Genomic DNA, 20492 nt, shown 5'->3' on the forward strand with positions numbered 1-20492 from the left:
TACAGTCCCTGTCTTGTTTGCACCGCCTGTATACTGCTGTTCAGAGTATATAGGGCCTGGTGGCCCCACACCTTTCCTTATTTTAATTTGGGTGCGGGGTTCCCCTTAATATCCATACAAGACCCAAAGGGACTGGTAATGGACTGGGGGGTACCCATGCCGTTTGTCTCACTGATTTTCATCCATATTGCCATGACCCGACATGACATTAAACCCGCAAGCAGTTTTAAATGAGATTTTTTCCTTTAAAAATGACATTTGGTGCAGGGACTGTTCTAAACATGGGAAACACGCGTCACTTTACAGGCATACTATAGACACCCCCCAGGTACGATATTTAAAGGAATATTTCACTTTTTTTTTTTTACTTTAAGCATCATTAAAATCACTGCTCCCGAAAAAACGGCCGTTTTTAAAAGTTTTTTTTGCATTGATACATGTCCCCTGGGGTAGGACCCGGGTCCCCAAACCCTTTTTAGGACAATACCATGCAAATTAGCCTTTAAAATGAGCACTTTTGATTTCGAACGTTCGAGTCCCATAGACGTCAATGGGGTTCTAACGTTCGTGCGAACTTTCGGTCCGTTCGCGGGTTCTGGTGCGAACCGAACCGGGGGGTGTTCGGCTCATCCCTAGTCATCACGTACGAATTCGACGGACTTTGGTTAATTGTGTGTAGGCAAGTCCGTTCATTCAGAAAGTCCGTCGAAAAGTCCGCCGGGCAAAGTCTGCCGTAAAGTCCGACCGTGTGTACACGGCATGAGAACATTAAAGTTTTAACATATCTAGCTGCTTCGACTGTAAAGTAATGCATCCTCACAGAGCACATTAGAGAAGTCAGGTTTCAGTCTGTTTCTAGCAGCTGTTAGTTTACATTATGTTCTCCATATAAAATAAAGGGTAGAGGATCTGTAGTGTAAAGTAATATTAAAGGGTCCTGCTGATTAAATGACTTACTTGTTATGCCCCATGTTTCTACATTCAGCTATACCTTTCCTCCAATTCAATACTGTCCCCACATCACTGACCACACTTTCTGGTTCTAGAGCGGCTCTTTTCCCTCACAGGCATCTGCGTGCGAGCCCCCGGTCAGGACTACACTATGTACAGTACTTATTATGTGCTATATGCAAGCCAAGCCAACAGTATCCAAAGTAAATATTTGTGTCCACATATCAAGAAGACTATATATTCGAGAATGTAAAACAGACTTCTAATGCCGCGTACACACGATCGGAATTTCCGACAACAAATGCACAATGTGAGCTTGTTGTCAGAAATTCCGACCGTGTGTATGTTCCATCAGACATTTGCTGTCAGAATTTTCAACAACAGATGTTTGAGAGCTGGATCTCAAATTTTCCGACAACAAAATCCGTTGTCGTAAATTCCGAGCGTGTGTAGACAATTCCGACGCACAAAATTCCACGCATGCTCGGAATCAAGCAGAAGAGCCGCACTGGCTATTGAACGTCATTTTTCTCGGCTCGTCCTATGTGTTGTACATCACTGCGTTCTTGACGTTCGGAATTTCCGACAACATTTTGCGACCGTGTGTATGCAAGACAAGTTTGAGCCAACATCCGTCGGAAATAAATCCACGGTTTGGTTGTCGGAAATTCCGATCGTCTGTACGTAACATTAGAATTCATTCTCTAAAAAAATATAGAGCATTTAATGCTAAAGTTTAACCAAAAAATATTTTAACCTTACAGCTTTAGTGAACTAACCTACCTGTAGTTAGGAATGTTCCACGTTGTGCTGGATCCTGGAGAAATCTTCACTGTAGGGATGTCCTTTTTTGTTCCTGCCTCTGAATTTTAAGCTTGCAGAGGGCAAATAGACAAAAGTTCTTTCATTACTTTTACAGCCTGAAGATATTAACACACTGCACGCTGGAAGTTAAAGTAGAACTATAGGCAAACCTTTTTTTTTGGATATATTAAGGAAGGGTTCTTACCCCTGTCAGATATTTTTTGGCCATCTGTGCCCCATTAGGGAGATTTCCCTTCACTTCCTGTCCCATAGTATAAAAAAAGGAAGTAAGAGGAAATCTCTGCAAATTAAGAGAATACATTGGGGACCCCCAGGTCACCAGAACTAGCGTCCCCATTGGAAAATCTATTATTTTTCTGGGGACAACCCAAAATTTGTGATTTTTATTTTACTTTCACTTTGTAATGGCCCTAATGGGGTTACAGACAGCAATAACAACTTAATAGATGTTTAAATCTCTCTCCAATTTTTTTTTTTTTAAATTGACCTTAAACTGTTTGTAAAGGCTTTTTTTTAACCTTAATGAGTTCCCTGCATTAAGTTAAAAAAACGTTCCATGGATAGCACCCCTCCCCAAATACCTAACTGAGCCTGATCTCAATCCAGCACTATGCCCGAAAGAGGTGGCACTGCTCTCTCTCTCCTCACTGGACATGGAAGCAGCAGTGGAAGCCATTGGCTCCTGCTACTGTCAATCAAATCAAGTGAGGAGGGAGCGGGGGTGGGCCTGAGCCACACTGTGTATGTCAAGAAACACACACAGCCCGGCTCAGGATTAAGCCCACACATCTGCCCCATAGCAAGTAGTTTGCTGTGAGGGCAGAAGAAGAAGTGGATGAGCACCGGAGCACCGGTGGGGGACTGGAACCGTTCTGTGGAAAACAAGCAGTTTGCTATGAGGGCAGAAGGAGAAGAGGATTAGCACCGTCGGGGGACTGGGAGCCACTCTGTGGGAAACTGTTGCACAGAACAGGTAATTATAACATGTTTTTTATTTTATTTAAAAAAAAAGAAAAAAGTTTATTTTTACAATCACTTTAAAATCCAGGAGGAATGATCAAATCTAAAGGGTTAAAAATACATTTTAACAAAACTTTAGCTTTAATACTACTTTAAGTGCCTTTGTTGTTAACTTTGAAGATGAATTTCTACACGATGCCTACAGAACTTTTACTGTTTGTTCAGAATATGTAAGTACTTTTAAAAAGCCCATCCCCATGTAAACCATTCAACATGGTTGTTTTTACACTCACTGAAGTAAAATGAAGAGTAGAAAATCTTAGCAATGAGAAAGCAAAAAAAAAAATCACCCCTACAGTCATGTATGGAGCCATCTACAAAAGGCAATGTTGTCAGAAGTTCAACGAAGGAGGCCACAGTGTTATATAAAAGAAAGCCCCTTTGACATCCAACCGTGCAAGCTCCCTGGTCCTTACCAACCATTGGCAGCTACGGTAAAGAGCAGAGCCATCTAAACAAATGCAGAGTGCCTTGACCTGTTTTTATAAGATGTCAGGGTTCTTTATCACTACATCTCCCAAAAATTAGCAGGAAAATTGCTAACTATGAAAACACATGAGCAAATTTGTTTGATATGCCTGGATATGCTAATGAACTGAAGGGATTTTAAAAGTGCACTTGTCCTTTAAGTTGGATTAGTTAAAGTAAGTTGCTTCACAGTGCATATCATCACCACCGTCATCAATGTTTTATTGAGCTCCACTGGTGTCTATAATGCAGGCGTTATAGGAGTTTCAATATATGCACAAATTTCTTAGGGTCTCAGAGTCATGATATAGATTTTTCATGTTCTTAGAATTTTGTGAATATGTGTTCATGTATGTTGTATTCCTTACATGCATTTTTTGCATTATGCATCGCTGCCTTTTATATTATGTAAAGTAACATTTAATGTTGGCTTTACATTTGCCCCAAACCCTCGATTTGTGCCGCGGCTGCCGCCCCTTCTTTTCTTCTTCTAAATTGGTTTTCTTTGCTTGCCAGGAGCAGTTTTAGGTTTGGAGGTTTGTCCATGGAAATATTTGTGGTTTTCATTAATGGCCAGGGTAAAACAGTATTTATTTTAATATTAAACCATCATTACTGGACATATAGTGAGTGGTTAGTGATCCTCCAAAATAAACCAGAGTTCCTGGAAATAATTTTCAATTATTGACAATTATACGTTGTATTTTTCACCCCATCTAACCACCCCTTAGGAATGTCAAACGCTCCAAATACACAGTGCTTCACCAGTTTGCATCTTCCATCCTACAGTGCAAACAATATTCTGGACATAGAAAAACATTAATTATATAGTTCTCCCGTCTCCGCCGTGGACAACCCGTATTTAGTTAATAGTCTCCCCAAGAGACAGACAGGGTTCTTATAGGCTGCTATTGTATTAGGTATCAAATCAAACTAAAAAAACATGCATAGCTTTGAAAATTGTTTTGCTGGTGCTCACTGGTGGACTAGAGAGGGCGTTTGTGCACAGAAAACCATTGGGACTCTTTTAGTGGTGCTAATTGTTACTCACCCAAACAATTGCCCAGCGTTTTTTAAGGGTGATGGCTGCCAGTCTCTGTCTTTACCAGCTTTGCATGCTTGATGTTGGTCAAGGATGCTCCTGTAAACACTTCCAAGGTGCAACTGCCCACCCTGCTCCTTGTCCCTGTTTCATCTTTACACACATCACCTATTGATGTGTTTATTGCTGCTATCCATGTTATGTCCTGTGGTATCACCAGCACAGAAGGATCTGCAGACCTAGAACAAGATGCTAATTGTTATGCACCCAAACAATTGCCCAGCGTTTTTTAAGGGTGATGGCTGCCATCTCTGTCTTTACCAGCTTTGCATGCTTGTTGTTGGTCAAGGATGCTCCTGTAAACACTTCCAAGGTGCAACTGCTCACCCTGCTCCTTGTCCCTGTTTCATCTTTACACACATCACCTATTGATGTGTTTATTGCTGCTATCCATGTTATGTCCTGTGGTATCACCAGCACAGAAGGATCTACAGACCTAGAACGAGATCAACCCGAAGACTGGTATGGGTAATCTGCAGAAAGGAGACTCTCTATATTTCCTTCTGAGGTTCCTTTTATTGTCTACTGATGAACCCTCTTGTCTTTTTTGGAGCCCCTGTGCTCTAGAACAGGCTGCACAAGCAATATATCTATCCCAGCTGGTGTCTTCAGAGAGCATTACATGTGAGTAACTAAATGAGGATTACCACGTGTCATATAAGACCTGCGTTGCCCACTTCACCTTCAGTGGATTAAGCCTGATTATTAGTTATATGGTTGGAAAAACTAAACTTTTCACATTTATCGGACAGCAGGAAGGCAGAAGAAAATTGTTCATGAATGAACACACTGTGGGACATAAAAAAATATTCATGAAAATTCTAACACTTTGTGGTGCCGCAGTGAGTGGTTGCCAGCAAATGCAAATGAGGATCCTTAGTTGTAATGCAGTGGTTATGAGTGGTGATCAGCAATAGGGATGGCCGAACGGTTGGCACAGGGTTCCCCTTAATTTCCATACCAGACCTAAAGGGCCTGGTATGGATTTTGGGGGGACCCCCACGCAATTTGTTTTTAAATTTTTGATTCGGGGTTTCCCCTAATATTTTAAACCAGACCCAAAGGGCCTTGTAATGGACTGGGGGGGGGGGACCCATGCCATTTTTTTCAATGAGTTTTATCTATATTCCCGAGACTCGACAATTCATTACAGCCGCGATCAGTTTTAAATTACTTTTTCTTTTAGAAATGTCATTTTGCTGTGGTACTGTTCTAAACACGAGAAAACTGCGGCACTTTACAGGCATACTATAGACACCCCCCAATATTTAAAGGAATATTTCATTTTTTTGTTTCACTTTAAGCATTATTAAAATCACTGCTCCTGAAAAAACGTCCTTTTTTAAAACTTTTTTTGCATTGATTTATGTCCCCTGGGGCAGGACCCAAGTCCACAAACACTTTTATGACAATAACTTGCATATAAGCTTTTAAAATTAGCACTTTTGATCTTTCATGTTTGTGTCCTATAAACTTTAACGGTGTTCATTTGTTCGTCCAAATTTTTTGCCTGTTCAAGTGTTTGGATATTCTGGTGCGAACTGAACCGGGGGTTGTTCGGCTCACCAAGTGTGTCCCTGCAAAACTTTAGTGACATAGTGGCCAGCAGGTTGGAACCACAATGTTCAGTGTGGGATGCAGGCATCCAACACACCCAGAAATGTTGGATGCTGAAGGTTTTTTTGGCCAGCTTAACTCTACAAGGAAGTCAAACCGAAGTCACAAGATGCTGGATTGGAAAGGATTATGCTTCTTTTACAACTGGCTTGTTTTTCTTTTTTTCAATTTTCACAATGCAGTCGCTTTATGAAACATTTATAACTTGGTGAAAGGAAAATATGAAGAGAAAATGTACATTTACTATTGGATCTATGGCTGAGAACCTGATTACTGTTATAGAAGTATACAAATGAAGGTTCATTCTCCAATATGAAACAACCACGGCGTTGAGATGCCAAATCAGAAATGGTTGGTCTGTGGTAAAGAGCATCCCAGTGAAGGAGAGGTGAGTATGCAACCAGGGCATTACATTTACATTAAAGAGGGTTGGTGTTAAGGTTGGGGTTACAGGAAGAGTTAGTTTGAAGGCAATCTTATGGTAAAATATCTACAGTATGTTGAGTGTCCAAAACTTCTAAAACCAAGGTTCCAAAGGTGACAGCTAATATGTTGTATCTTGTAAGTCCACGGCCATTTCTATTAACTGATCACCATCACCAACCACATAAATACTCTTCTTCATTTAGTCACATTTTTTCTTGCAGAAACTGCACTATTACAATCTGAATTAGCCATGCTCAAACCTCAACCCTATTTATCATTTCCAGTTTGTTCAAGCTGCCTGTGGGTATAAAGGAATGAGAAAATATTTTGTGCCTTCCTTTCCTTTGTCCAACATGCAGTACAGACTTTTTTCAGTGTTTTCCTAGCATGAACCCATCTATAGTCGTCTTGTTGTACAACTGCTTTAGGAAATAATTACAATCAAACATTTTCTAGAATAATTTTGTTTAAATAAAATAAAAATGTCTCTGTCTTAGGGTTAACGTAATGTGGCTTAATGGCATACTGAGGGTAGAATGGGCAATAATGGTTTTAAATGGCACCAGTTAATCTTGTACTTGTCCTACCGTAGGTGGGGGGCAGGGATTTCCTGCTTGCTTGTCCTGCATTCCAACTAAAAAGAAAAAAAAGTTTGGTAAGTCTGCTTTTTTTATTGTTAAAGCATTTTTGCTATAAGGATGTCAGATAATGTAATTAAGGTTTATACATAATACTTTTCTGTGCACCATGGCTTTCTTTTATATTAGCGATGACAGTTCCCATGTATTTGCAGATAACATGAAAAGATTGGTTGTTTTACACCTTCTTTGCCAATAATGTGCCTCAGACTGACAGATACCCCTTAGATATTACTCTTATTTGTCAGATATGACCACATCTTGTCCCTTAAACAACATTAATAGATACACCTGCCCGCAACTCTCATTAAGAACAATAGGATGGTCCCTGTTTGCGTATAGGCCACCTTCCCTGAAAAGCAGAGATCTTAGACAGCTTACTCTTCACATGTATGGGCAACTTCATTCTACAGGAGCTTTGTAAAAAAAAATTATTTTGTATAAACCTTAATATTTTAAATTGATTTGATATGTTTAGAGCCTAGTAAATGGGTAAGTAGAAATGTCTTTTCTGTTTGTTACATAGCCACTGCCTTGAAGCCTGTTCATTATAGTATTTAATTACAAGAAAATAGAAAGTACAGTTAGCCCAGAGAATGCCTGTTCCATTCAAATAGCCAGTCATGGCATGAATAGAAAAAAATAGTACATTTGCCTTGCGCATTGTTGGGTGATAAAGTGGACACAGTCTACTTACTCTACTCCTTTATTAAATCAACCCAAATGTGTTGACATAATGAGGTTGATTTACTAAAGGCAAACAGACTTTGCAAGGGAAGTTGCACATTTTTGCAAAATGAATCTTCGCTTGCAAACACCCAATCACATGTAAAGAAAATTAAAAGCAACAGCATTATGCTTACACATGATTGGATGATGGAAGGCGGCAGAGCTTTACCTCATTTACTAAGCTCTGGGGAAATTTCCCTTGCAAAGTGAACAGTCTATTTGCTTTTAGTAAATCAACCTCACTGTGTTTAATTTGTTAGAAAGCTAACGGACTACAATTTATTTCCATTTGCCACAATATATCAACCTATTTAACCAGAAGAATGACCCCAATAACAGCATGACTTTTCAATTGTTCATGTCTGAAATCTAGGTAGATAGTTTCTTGGCAGGACCTTGGAGCAAGCATCCAAGGCATTGGTTATGTTTACACACAAAAAAAAAAATCAAATTTAAGACTTAACTATACTTACTAAAACTTTTTTTCCAAACTCCAGATTACTACAGTATATACTTTTGCCTTTTCTTCAAAGTAAGCAAATGGCCTTCACTATTGGATTCATTGACCAACAGGCAGAAGAAACAAAAGCAACATGCTAAGAAGCATATGAACTATATTGAAGCACAGCAAAAAACGTGGACAATAAAAATGCTGATAAGGGTAGAGCGGTTGATTTACTAATGCCGCGTACACACGGTCGGACTTTTCGTCTACAAAAGTCCAACGGACGCTGACGGACTAAAGCTGGCTGGTAATCCGATCGTGTGTGGGCTTCTCCGGACTTTCAACGGACTTTTTTAGCCTCAAATCCGACGGACTTTAGATTTGAAACATGCTTCAAATCTTTACGTCGTAAGTACGACGGACCCCGAAATCCGCTCGTCTGTGTGCTAGTCCGACGGACAAAAACCCATGCTAGGGCAGCTATTGGCTACTGGCTATGAACTTCCTTATTTTAGTCCGGTGTACGTCATCACGTACGAATCCGTCGGACTTTTGTGTGGTCGTGTGTAGGCAAGTCCGTTCGTAAGAAAGTCTGCCGCAAGTCCGCCGAAGGTACGTCGGAAGTCTGTCGGACAGGCTGTCGGACTTTTGTAGACGAAAAGTCCGACCGTGTGTACGCGGCATAAGAATGGAGAGTGCAAAATCTGGGGCAGCTCTGCATAGAAACCAATCAGCTTCCAGGTCTTATTGTCAAAGCTTAATTAAACAAGCTGTAGTTAGAAGCTGATTGGCTACAGTGCACAGCTGCACCAGATTCTGAGTGCACCAGTTTTAGTAAATATCCCCCAGAGTGACAGACAGATAAGCTTGTTACGATGCTGCTTCTGCTTCACTATGAGTAACAAAGCTTGGAGTGGGCTCATGATGGTTAGTGGGTTGAATGATGCTAACTGTCATTCAACCCAGAAGACTGAGGACATCTTTTGCGGTAAAATAAGTACTGCAGGGGAGAACTGCAATGGAGCAAAACTTTTATTAAATTTTAAAAGTGTTTTTATTTCTAGCTTATTGTAGGAGGTCCTCTTTAATTTTAATATGGAACTATGTTAATTGCTATTGAAAACTTGCCCGCTTTTTGTGCTAGTTTTATTATCTTGTCAAAAAGCCCTAGAAAAGCCCTTGTGGGTATAAAAAGACTATTTAAAGAAGACTATCAAATGATGATGATATGAACATAACATGGACAAGACCAAAGTAATGAGGTAAGAAAGACAAAGACACACATCTGAAGATCCAACGTCCTGACCAAGTTGTGGAGCAGATGACTCTTTAAGAAATCTGAGCACAAAAGCCTGACCACATCTGAAGACACAGATAGGCTTGGCATCCCTGCCAAACTTCTATATTGCGTACATGACAAAACAGATTCATTTTAATTATAAATGAATGACAATTTTTAGATTTTAGCAGGGAATGCACATCTCTACACAAGCCATTTCATTTTTAACATGAAAAACCAATGGTTTTATCATGTTAAAGTTGTAGACAAAGCTAAAGAAGGTTGTATACGCAAATTGTAACAAATGTGGCCAGCTTAGAACAGTACAGTCTTCTAGTGCATGAATAGCTATAGCAGCTGTTACTAGAATATTTTTCAATATCAGATTATTAGGCTTTGTAAGCGAGTACCTGTCATCAGTAAAGGAACTAAATCTTCTGTTACTTTTCATCTTTTTTTTAGTCAAAGAGATCCCAATTCATGTGAAATACTCTGAATATGAAAAAGCTTTGACAACAGATTCTATGATCAAGGTGACAGCAGTGTGTCAAGTTGAAGGCTGGGGTGATCTAATGGTGGAAGGTATTATTACATTGAAGAAACCAAATCTCATAGTTCAGGTGATTTTCCTTTTTTTTACACTTGTAAACATGTTTTAAAATTCTGAATCAGTCTTAGTTTAAGAAATTTAGCAATTCGTTTTTTATGAACAAGCCATTTATACTTTTTTTATGTTGTACACTATGCCCACCTCTCCTAACTACAGTATGTGTGTTTATTTTTCCAATGAATGCAAAGTGTTCTTTGGTTGAAGAAGGTGGAGATTGTGATATCACTATCCTGCCTCTCCACCTCATCCGTCTCATTGAGAAAATGTAAAGTGTTCTCTGCATGGACACGGCTTGGCATGGCCAAGCGAGCAACCACCTGTGTTCACAATGCAACAGCCACTCAGCACAGGATCCAGAAGAAAGTGGAGATCACTGTTGTAGGGGTGTTTACTACAGTGATTTCCAGTTTCTAGAGGGATGCTACAGGTATGGTACATTCATAGTTGCACTGGTCCAAGCTGGGCCAATGTAATATGGTACAAAATATCCATATCTGGATTTAAAGTGGTTGTAAACCCTCACATATACCCAGGGAAGTGAATAGCCTCAGATGATACACAGAGATAAAACAAATCCCCTTACATATGATTTACTTGTATATCTACTGTCTTCAGCTCTCTACACTCATTAGAAAGTGCACATCATGTTAAAACATTTTCTTCCTCTTACAGCAGCACATAGGGGTGGATGTGGAGAATAGGCCTACACTGTATGTGAGCTGATTAGAGGAAAGGAACTGAAGGAACTGAAGGAACATATAGAGCTGTAGTGTGAATAGACAAGCTCAGTGCTAATCTCCCTCTAAGCTTCCGCCTGTCCCAAATTTTCAGCTCATGTTATCTCATGTGTCAGACAATTTCTCAGAAGTGACACATGCTAATAACAAAGGAACAAAGCACCAGAGAGAAACAGCCTTTAGAGCTTTGGATAGAGAAAAGTAGACATTACAGATATATTTGCTTGGTTCAACTATCATGAATGGGGTTTACAACCACTTTATCTTGACTGGCTCCGGAGGTTTCACAGACAAAATCATTCTTTGTTTCTATTATGCAGGAAAATAACAAAGAAAATAGACTGAAGTGAGCACAGCTTTAATTGGCCAAATTAACATTTTAGTGTTTGGTCAATTGAACCCATCATCTCAGCATTCTTTATTGTATGCTGGACCCAGGTTTTTTTCTTTAGCTTTTTGTTGTATTTAGTAAATATTTTCATCTGTGCTATTGTAACTTTTGCCCTCTCATCTGTCAGGCTATTGGACCAGTCGAGGTGGGCAAATCAACAGCTATTGAAGTTAAATTTACAAATCCTCTGCATCTCCCAGTAAATAATTGTGTGCTCACAGCAGAGGGTAGTGGTTTAACAGAACATGTAGTAAAGAAGAGGTGAGTACTATATAGCAGATGAAAAATGTTTTGGGTTTTTTTGGTAATCATTTACACTGCTACAATTGCTAGCAAAAAATCTACGTATTTATACATAAACAAATAGAACCAATAGTTTTGTTTGGTTTAGGCTACATAAGTAGCATGTAGTAATTAATGTCACTTAATTGCATAGTGCTTCAATGATGTGTGATTGATTTCTGCTTTATACTACCTGTAACATAATAGGAAGCTGTTTGTCCCAGCAATCCACTCTTTACAATTAGAGCGAACCAGAACTCAAAAAGTGAAGGTTTGCCCACCTGATAGGGAAAATCTAGAAATGTTAAAAGTGTCTAATCAGTATTATGAAAGATTTTGTCATTTGTATTATACCCTTCTTAAGAAAAAGTGCATTTCCTATGCTTAGGCAATATTGGGCCTTGAGCCTCATACAATAGATGTATATCTGCAGTGGTATATAATCTAAGGCACTGTTGCCTGTGCTAGTCTCATGGGATTTGGAGTGAAATTAAAGTAGAACTATAGGCACAACCTTTTTTTTTTTTTTTTTTTTTTTTACTTTTGGATAGCTTACGGGAAGGTTATAACTCCTGTGTCTTCCATTGGGGAGATTTCCTTTTACTTCCTGTCCCATAGTCAAACACGAAGTGAGAGGAAATTCCTGCAAATTAAGGGAATTCATTGAGGACCCCCAGGTCACCAGAACCAGTGTCCCCGTTGAAAGAGTTCCCCTCTATTTTTCTGGGGACAACCCAAACATTGGGATTTTCTTTTACTTTCCATTTTATTGATAATGGTAAACAGGACAAATAGAGAGGGTGAATCCTCCACTCTATCCAAAACTAAAAAAAAGTTTTGTCTTTAGTAACACTTTAATAATGTCACTACTGTGCTGCTCCCTGTTCAGTTTGCTGGAGAGGAAGCTATACATGGGGACTTAAGTACAAGGATCTCCCTGCTTTTTCTTCATCCAGTCTATGGGTCTGTGCTTACTGATTCTTACCTGCTGCTTCTTAAATATTCCCTTCCCAGTCAGCAGATCATCATGAGGTAGGACAGCTTTGTTCTCCTTTGCCCTGCCTCTACCATGATGACTGTCTCCACACATGGTAGGTCAGCAATATAAAAAAGATCAGCTGCAGGTGGACCACAGGCAATACAGGTGACAAGTCCTTTGCCCCTGCTTCTCTCTTTTGGTGACTGCAGCTAACTGAGTAACTGAGCATCTAAAGATGTGTGTGTAGATCTAGCATAAATATTGATGGCAGTTTTTCCACATTTTCTTTCCTTCAATACTTACCCTCATCAATGAGATACAACAGCAGCTATACTCTTAAGCCCCATACACACTATAACAAAATTGGGCAAACATATTCATTCGAGGAATGATTGTACAATTTTCTGATAGTGTGTACACAACTTTCAACAGCCGATTCTGACCTTCCGAATGAAAATTTCTGAAGGGACAAACGCCGACATTTTTCCTGTACAGGAACAGAACAAACGTTTAATGTGTACCATTTTCTTTTGATTTTCGTATGAGAAATATCAGATACAAAAGACTGCGCATGATCAGAACAACAAATAACAAAATAAAAGGTCGTATGAGAATTTTCATACATTTTTTCTATCCTTGGTTCCGACTTCCTGGGAAACTTTTTGGAATGGGTCCAGAGACTCCAGCTAATTAAAGCGGAGTTCCACCCAAAAATGGAACTTCCGCTTTAAGTACTCCCCCTGACATGCCACAATTGGCATGTCATTTTTTTGGCTGGGTACCTGGTTTGGAGTGGGACTTCCTGTCCCACTTCCTCCTTCCGGGCTTCTAACCACCTAGGTGATTCCTAGGCGGCCCCTCCCTCCCGGCAATGTTCTGGGACACGTGACAGGTCCCAGAACATTGCCTGGCCATTGACGAAGCACAGTGCAGCTCGCGCATGCATAGTGCGCGGCTCGCGCATGTGCAGTGTGTGCCCGGCTGTGAAGCCGCAAACTGTCACAGCCGGGTGCCCACACTCTCAATGTCGGCGCCGGCAGAGAGGAGGGGGAGAGAACAGAGGCTTCGAGCGGCCGCATCGCTGGACCATGGGACAGGTAAGCGTCTGTTTATTATGCCTGAATTTGGCCCTGAAATGGAGCCAAAGACGCACAGCGTTTCTGTGCAGTGCGCTCCGCAGCCGCAACGGAGATATGTGAACCGGCTCCAAAGGGAGCCGGTCACATTCTCCTGCTATGCGACTTGGATGCGGGGAAACCCGCATCTAATTCGCATAGGTGTGAACCCGGCCTAATCTAAAAGAAACTGTGGAACTCCGCTTTAATGCAATTGCTGGGTCAAGGTTGCATGAAGCTCCCTTTGGCCTGCCTGCCAGTTTACTGATTGGAGTAATACATCAGCATCACTACTCCCAGTGACTCAGTGGGTCGTAGTTGAGGCTTATGCTTTGCACTGCAGGTGGAATGCCGGGAGGAGGTATTGGCTGTCCTTTCTTCTTCTCCTCTTTCACCTACTGTATCTCTGGCCGTTAAGAGATTTGTGCATGTAGAGGGAGGAGAATGAAGAATGTGTGAAGTTTTGGGTACCTTGATTTTATTAAAGGACAACTGGATCTTAACTAGGAGTTATTACGGATGTACAGTATGTAGATAATTGAATTTTGATTAAAACGAAGAGAACAGGGCAAAGGTGTCAAGAAAGGAGAGGGTCTACTCTCTACACTAGCACAAGCTTCTCATTTAAAAAAAGCCATACATGCCAGGTCTTTGTCCATCTTTGAACCATGCCTATTTGTATATCTGAGCCAATCACACCCTTGATCCATCATTAAGAAAGACTTGTCCAGTAGGTCATAAAAGCTTATCATTGTCCTTGGCCTCAGGCTTTGGCTTGCTTTGTTGAGAAAATACACCGGAAATTCTGATCATCGCTATTTGTTTCCAGCAGGGCTATGTGTTACCAATAAATACAGAGAGGGTCATGCTATAATTATTCAAAGTGGCTTTCCCATTAAAAGAACAGTCAGTGGCCCTGCCTGCCTAGTCAGCATTTGTTAGCTCCTTTATGATCTCTTGAATCTACACAGCTAACGGTGGTTAGTTATGTTATATGTTAGTTTTACAACAAAGCTGCATGGAGATGAGATTTATCAACTCCAACAACAATGTCTACTATCCATGTCAGTATTTTGTTATGGTTTCCCATTTGTTGACTGCCAGTATATTGTTACGGTTGCCCATTTGTTGTTTGCCCACTTATCACATGTTGTTTTCTCACTTAACATCACAATTGCCCCTTTGCTGCCCGTGTATTGCGGTAAATGACGGTTTGTTGCCCACATTGTTTACTGTGTATTGCCACTATTGTTTGTTGCCCGTGTATTTTCAGGTTTTTCATTTTTTTTACACACTGTTTTCCATTGGCATATCAAACAATGCCACAAAATCTTCCAGTATTTTGGCCATGACTCTAATTTGGCATCACTCAATGCCCACCCTTGCGGAGTTTCAGGCTGATAGGCATACAAATGTGTGTTATGTTAAAGCGGGATTCCGGCCAGGGAAATTTTTTTTTTAAAGTCAGCAGCTACAAACACTGTAGCTGCTGACTTTAAATAAGTACACTTACTTGTCCTGGGTACCCGCGATGTCAGCCGCCCGACGCCGACCCGTCCCTCGGCTCTCGGGTCCCGGCACCGCCATCCTAACTAAGGGAAACAGGCAGTGGAGCCTTGTGGCTTCACTGGCAGTTTCCTACTGCGCACGCGCGAGCGGCGCTCTGTGAATGCCCCCGTGGTTTTCTGGGAACACACACAGTTCCCAGAAGGCAATGGGGCCACTCACCAAGGAACAGGACACGCCGCAGAATAGGAAGAGGCAGATTAGTAAGACTGCCTAGCAACAAGGGTTTAGGTAAGTTTAAACTTTTTTTTTTTTTTCAAATGTTTTTTTTTTTTTTAGGATTTTTGGTGCAATTTTTTTTTTCAGGGTGGCCCTCCACTTTAAGGAGGCAGTAACTACAATTAGGCTACGTTCACCTTTTTTCCCCTAACATCCAGCTCCGTATGTATGTAACAAAATACCATTAATGTACCTCAGTTGCAGAAAAATAAATGCTCTCTTTAATTTGTAGAACAAAGCCTTACCTTAGCCCTTGCTGTGTTCCATAAAAAAACTTAATGAGTTCCTGGTATGTAGATTTAGGACATAGAAACCAGTAAGACCCCTTTCACACTTTAGGCATTTTTCAGGCGCTAAAGGGCTAAAAATAGCGCCTGTAAAATGCCTAAAAAAATGCCTCCCCTGCAACCCCAGTGTGAAAGCCCTCAGGCTTTCACACTGGGGCAGTGCTCTTGCAGGATGCTAGAAAAAGCAGCAAGCAGCATCTTTGGAGTGGTTTAGGAGCTGCGTATACACCGCTCCTCTACCGCCCCTACCCATTGAAATGAATTGGCACCGCTGCCGAAGCGCCTGCAAATCGTTTGTTTTGGCAGCGGCGCTTTTTGGGCGCATTTAACCCTTTCTTCAGCCGCTAGCGGGGGTAAAAGCACCCCGCTAGTGGCCGAAAAGCGCTGCTAAAACGGCGGTAAAGCGCCGCTAAAACTAGAGGCACTTTAACGCTAATGTGGCCACGCTGATAGTGTGAAAGGGCTCTAAGACACAGGAAGCAGTTTACCAGCACACACCCTGCAACTAGATTTGCACAGCATCCTGGGATCCCTCCATCCGTGCATTTGCCTAGCTTGTCAATGTAAGCTGCCACAGCTACTATGTTTGCATGGTATCCCCAGCCTCCCTCCGGACAGGCCTGGGATGCATGCTAAACTCTGTGGGGCCACGGGTTGGAAGCTGCTGATGTAGTACAAGGGCCTGCCTGATTGGATACAGAGTAAATGGATAAATAGGTGGGTCATCCTATTCCATAGTTTTGGTAAATCTAAAGGAAACTGTACAGAGATTGTACAATCAGATTGTATAGTGTATGACCACCTTTATACACCTAAAACGAATTAGTCAAGCTTTAATGGCAACCCAAACACAGAAACACACATTTTGTGACGTGAAAAAAATAAGCAAAAAATGCAGCAAAACGCACAGTAAAAAACTTGCAACCCGCAACCCGCTGAAATGGCCCATGAGCTACTTTGCCACGTGTATTGCAGGCCATTGCCCATGCCCATTGCCCAAACACCACCAGGACCAAACTGTGCCAGCATCGCTCACACTCCCTTTCCTCTGTTAGAGAGTATTTCAGTGTAAATTGATGTAACCAGTTTGCCATCTAGTGACTGCAATGTCTGCATGTAAGGCTGTCACTGCATTTTTCTGGCTTAAGCTACATTATCACAACAGGGGCGTACTGACAGGGTTCTCAAGGGTCACCATTGCCACCTGGCCTCCTGCTCCAGGGGGCCCTTGCGGCCCCCCTGTATTCCTGGATAGGAGGGTGGAGGGGTGGTTGCATGTAGAGGAACTGATCCCTCCATGCAGCTGCAGAATGCCTGCTTCTCCTCCTCTCCCTCCTGCAGACATTCATTGGCTGCAGGAGGGAAATGAAGGGCATTAATTCCTCCACATGCTTTTCCCACCGCCTCCCTATCCCTGCCCTGCTGCCCCTGTGTGCTTACCTGCCCCCCCCCCCCCCACCCTTTGCAGAGCTGCTGGGTTCCCCCTCCCGCCGGCTGCTGCGGGGGATCTGTCAGGAAGGAGAGCGTGGAAGGAGCTGGTAAATCTGTTATTCCTGTTCATTCATTCTGTGCAGCTGAGACTGCAGAGAAAGGGACTGATGAATCTGTCCTTAGTTCCTTTTCTCTGTCCCAAAAGGGGTCCTAAAAAATATGTAAAAAATAATAAAAAGGAAAATTGTAAAAAAATACAAATAAAATGGTAAACAATAATAATAACAAAATATAACAAACAAAAATAAAAACTACTGACACCAGTGGCAGAACTATCATGGTCGCAAAGGTCATACTTGAGACTGGGCTCTGGTGTTCTGCCACCATGAAGGGACCCCAAGATGGCAGAAAATTGGCCTGCTGCTCGACCGTAATAAAGGGTCTCACAGTGGGAGTAAAGGGCCCCAGGATCAAGGCCTCGGACCGGAGGCAGGGGGGCCCTTCATAGTTGCACCAGGGCCCTGAAGGTTCTAGTTATGCCTCTGGATCACAGCATCACAAGTATTACTTAATCTGGCCATACACTAGCGGAATTTTGATTGAAAATTTTCATTTTAAGTTTGTGTCATTTTCTAATCATTAGTGAGGTCCAATTGATGTTTTCTTTTGACTGAAGTGAAGATAAAATGTGAAAAGGCAGGACAGAATTCTTTTTCTTGCATGAACAAATTTCTAACAGTGAATGTGGTTTTCATTTGGGAAAGTCCATTTATTCCAAAATCAAATATTAGAAGAAAACTATTTTTGAAGTCAAATCAAACAACATTCGTCATGCCAATCAATATATGGATGAGAATTTTCATAGAAAGGCCATAACACAACCTGTTATGAGACATTACACAACATGCCACATAGGTTGGACTTGATGGATTTGTGTCTTTTTTCAACCTCACCTACTATGTAACTACTTGTCTGCTTAATTATATTATTATCTGTTTATCGTTACAGTGTTGGTACCTTGGAACCCGGAAAAACGATGACTGTTACTATGGACATCAAGCCTTTTGCATCCGGACACAAACATTTGTTATTCAATTTATCAAGTGACAGATATAAGGATATTAAGGAATTTGTAGCTCTGTCAGTGTCAGAACTTGCTTCATAACTTTGGCTGCAATAACAGCTTTTTTGTTTTATTTATTTTTTTCAGAACCCACTGGTAGTTAGTTATTCTCTGAAAATAAAGAGATCATTTACTTTATTAGATGTCATTTCTGTTATATACAGTGGGGACGGAAAGTATTCAGACCCCCTTAAATTTTTCACCCTTTGTTATATTGCAGCCATTTGTTAAAATCATTTAAGTTCATTTTTTTCCTCATTAATGTACACACAGCACCCCATATTGCCAGAAAAACACAGAATTGTTGACATTTTTGCAGATATATTAAAAAAGAAAAACTGAAATATCACATGGTCCTAAGTATTCAGACCCTTTGCTGTGACACTCATATATTTAACTCAGGTGCTGTCCATTTCTTCTGATCATCCTTGAGATGGTTCTTCTACACCAGGGATATGCAATTAGCGGACCTCCAGCTGTTGCAAAACTACAAGTCCCATCATGCCTCTGCCTCTGGGTGTCATGCTTGTGGCTGTCAGAGTCTTGCTATGCCTCATGGGACTTGTAGTTCTGCAGCAGCTGGAGGTCCGCTAATTGCATATCACTGTTTTACACCTTCATTTGAGTCCAGCTGTGTTTGATTATACTGATTGGAGTTGATTAGGAAAGCCACACACCTGTCTATATAAGACCTTACAGCTCAAAGTGCATGTCAGAACAAATGAGAATCATGAGGTCAAAGGAACTGCCTAAAGAGCTCAGAGACAAAATTGTGGCAATTTTAGCAAATGGCTGCAATATAACAAAGAGTGAAAAATTTAAAGGGGGCCTGAATACTTTCCGTCCCCACTGTATACTTGTACTTGTTCCTTTAATGTATAATTTGTTTGATTAAAAAAATGGAACATGTAATATATTTTGCTTTTAGATTCGTTAATATAATTTTATTAAAAAGCAAAACATTTAGTGTTACAAAAAGAAAAATAACCGCACCTGCAGAAAATGCTACCTGGAACTACACTTGCAAAAATACAGCAAATTTCTGTTATCAATACTGATAAATGTCAAAATAAAATTTGAAAATTTTCACTTTCAGATTCTCAAGTTATCTTAACCTTTTATCGTTTTACTTTTATAATAAACTGAAATTGTAAACATGTAACCATAATCTTAACAATCAGTAAAAGATGTTTAAAACAAGCCATCAATGACCCCTGCAGCTGCAGATACATAGGAGCAATTCCTCTCCAAATGCTTAAAGTACAGTATACTGTATATCAGGGGTCAGCAACCTTTTTACACTTAGGGGCCGGATTCAATGTATGTGAATGCATGGAGGGCCGCATTCACCTGCTAATAAATAAAGATAATAATAATCCTAGCATAGTAATAATAACAGTACAGGTTTAAGTCACTTTAAGGTGATTCACGAATACAATACCAGTTTACCCTGAGGGAGCATGCGCTGGGGATTCAGATTTTACTGCCCCTTCCACCATCCTGGCACCCAAGTGTGGCTGACGCCAGTCTTGCCAGCCAGCTTGGTCTGGAGACGGGGTTCCTGTCCCTAGGGAAAAGGGGTCCCCGTCCCTAGGGGAGATGGGGGCCTTGTCCCCAGGGGTTGTCATGGCTGGGATACATAAAAATGTTCATAATTCATGAAACACTCAGTCAAGGAGTTATCATCCCAGAAGAAGCATTCCCCCACCAGAGGAAAGGTTGATTGGATTATCCTCTCCAGTAGAGGGTGAAGTTCAATAAATAAGCCCTTATGTTGAAACAGAATAACCTGAACAATGGTACCACTTTACACGAAACCAACTGACAATGAAATTACCTGGTGTTTTGGGATCAGAATATCAGAAGGGTGAGATTGTCTCTTCAGTAAGAACCTAGTGTCGACTGAGCTTTTGCCCAGAACAATTGTGTAGACACACAGTTAATTATACACAAATAGCCCAGTTTCAGCTCAAACAGAAACTACTATATATATATATATATATATATATATATATAAAATTACTATGTTGCATTTTGTAAGAATCAATGTATACTGGAGTCATCCATATATTTGACAAGGACTTGAAACCAGTCTTTTATGGTTAAAAGATTGTGTTGTTTGATTCCATAAATCTCTGCCAGTCCCAATATATTTGGTTAGGTATAAATTTCTTATAGCCGGCAAAGTAAATGAGGTGGGGACAGCATATAACAGGACTTGAAGGCAAGCAATCACCATATTATCTTAACAT

The 20492-nt window shown here is 40.9% G+C and overlaps 1 protein-coding gene across 2 annotated transcripts in view; it reads left to right on the top strand.

Moving 5' to 3' along the window:
- Nucleotides 1–19335, top strand: part of LOC141113455 (protein-glutamine gamma-glutamyltransferase E-like) — an 82427-nt gene extending 63092 nt beyond the window's left edge. The window contains exons 11-14 of one of the 2 annotated variants that reach the window (XM_073606554.1): nucleotides 7002–7064; nucleotides 9963–10120; nucleotides 11366–11499; nucleotides 18126–19335. In XM_073606554.1, coding sequence (XP_073462655.1) covers nucleotides 7002–7064; nucleotides 9963–10120; nucleotides 11366–11499; nucleotides 18126–18282 — 512 coding nt within the window. In that variant the 3' untranslated portion in view covers nucleotides 18283–19335. The remainder of the gene's footprint in view (nucleotides 1–7001; nucleotides 7065–9962; nucleotides 10121–11365; nucleotides 11500–18125) is intronic. The other variant, XM_073606555.1, reaches the window with a different exon arrangement.
- Nucleotides 19336–20492: the final 1157 nt, after the last annotated feature.

Source organism: Aquarana catesbeiana, linkage group LG12, assembly GCF_042186555.1.
Source record: "Aquarana catesbeiana isolate 2022-GZ linkage group LG12, ASM4218655v1, whole genome shotgun sequence".
NCBI classification, from domain to species: Eukaryota; Metazoa; Chordata; class Amphibia; order Anura; family Ranidae; genus Aquarana; species Aquarana catesbeiana.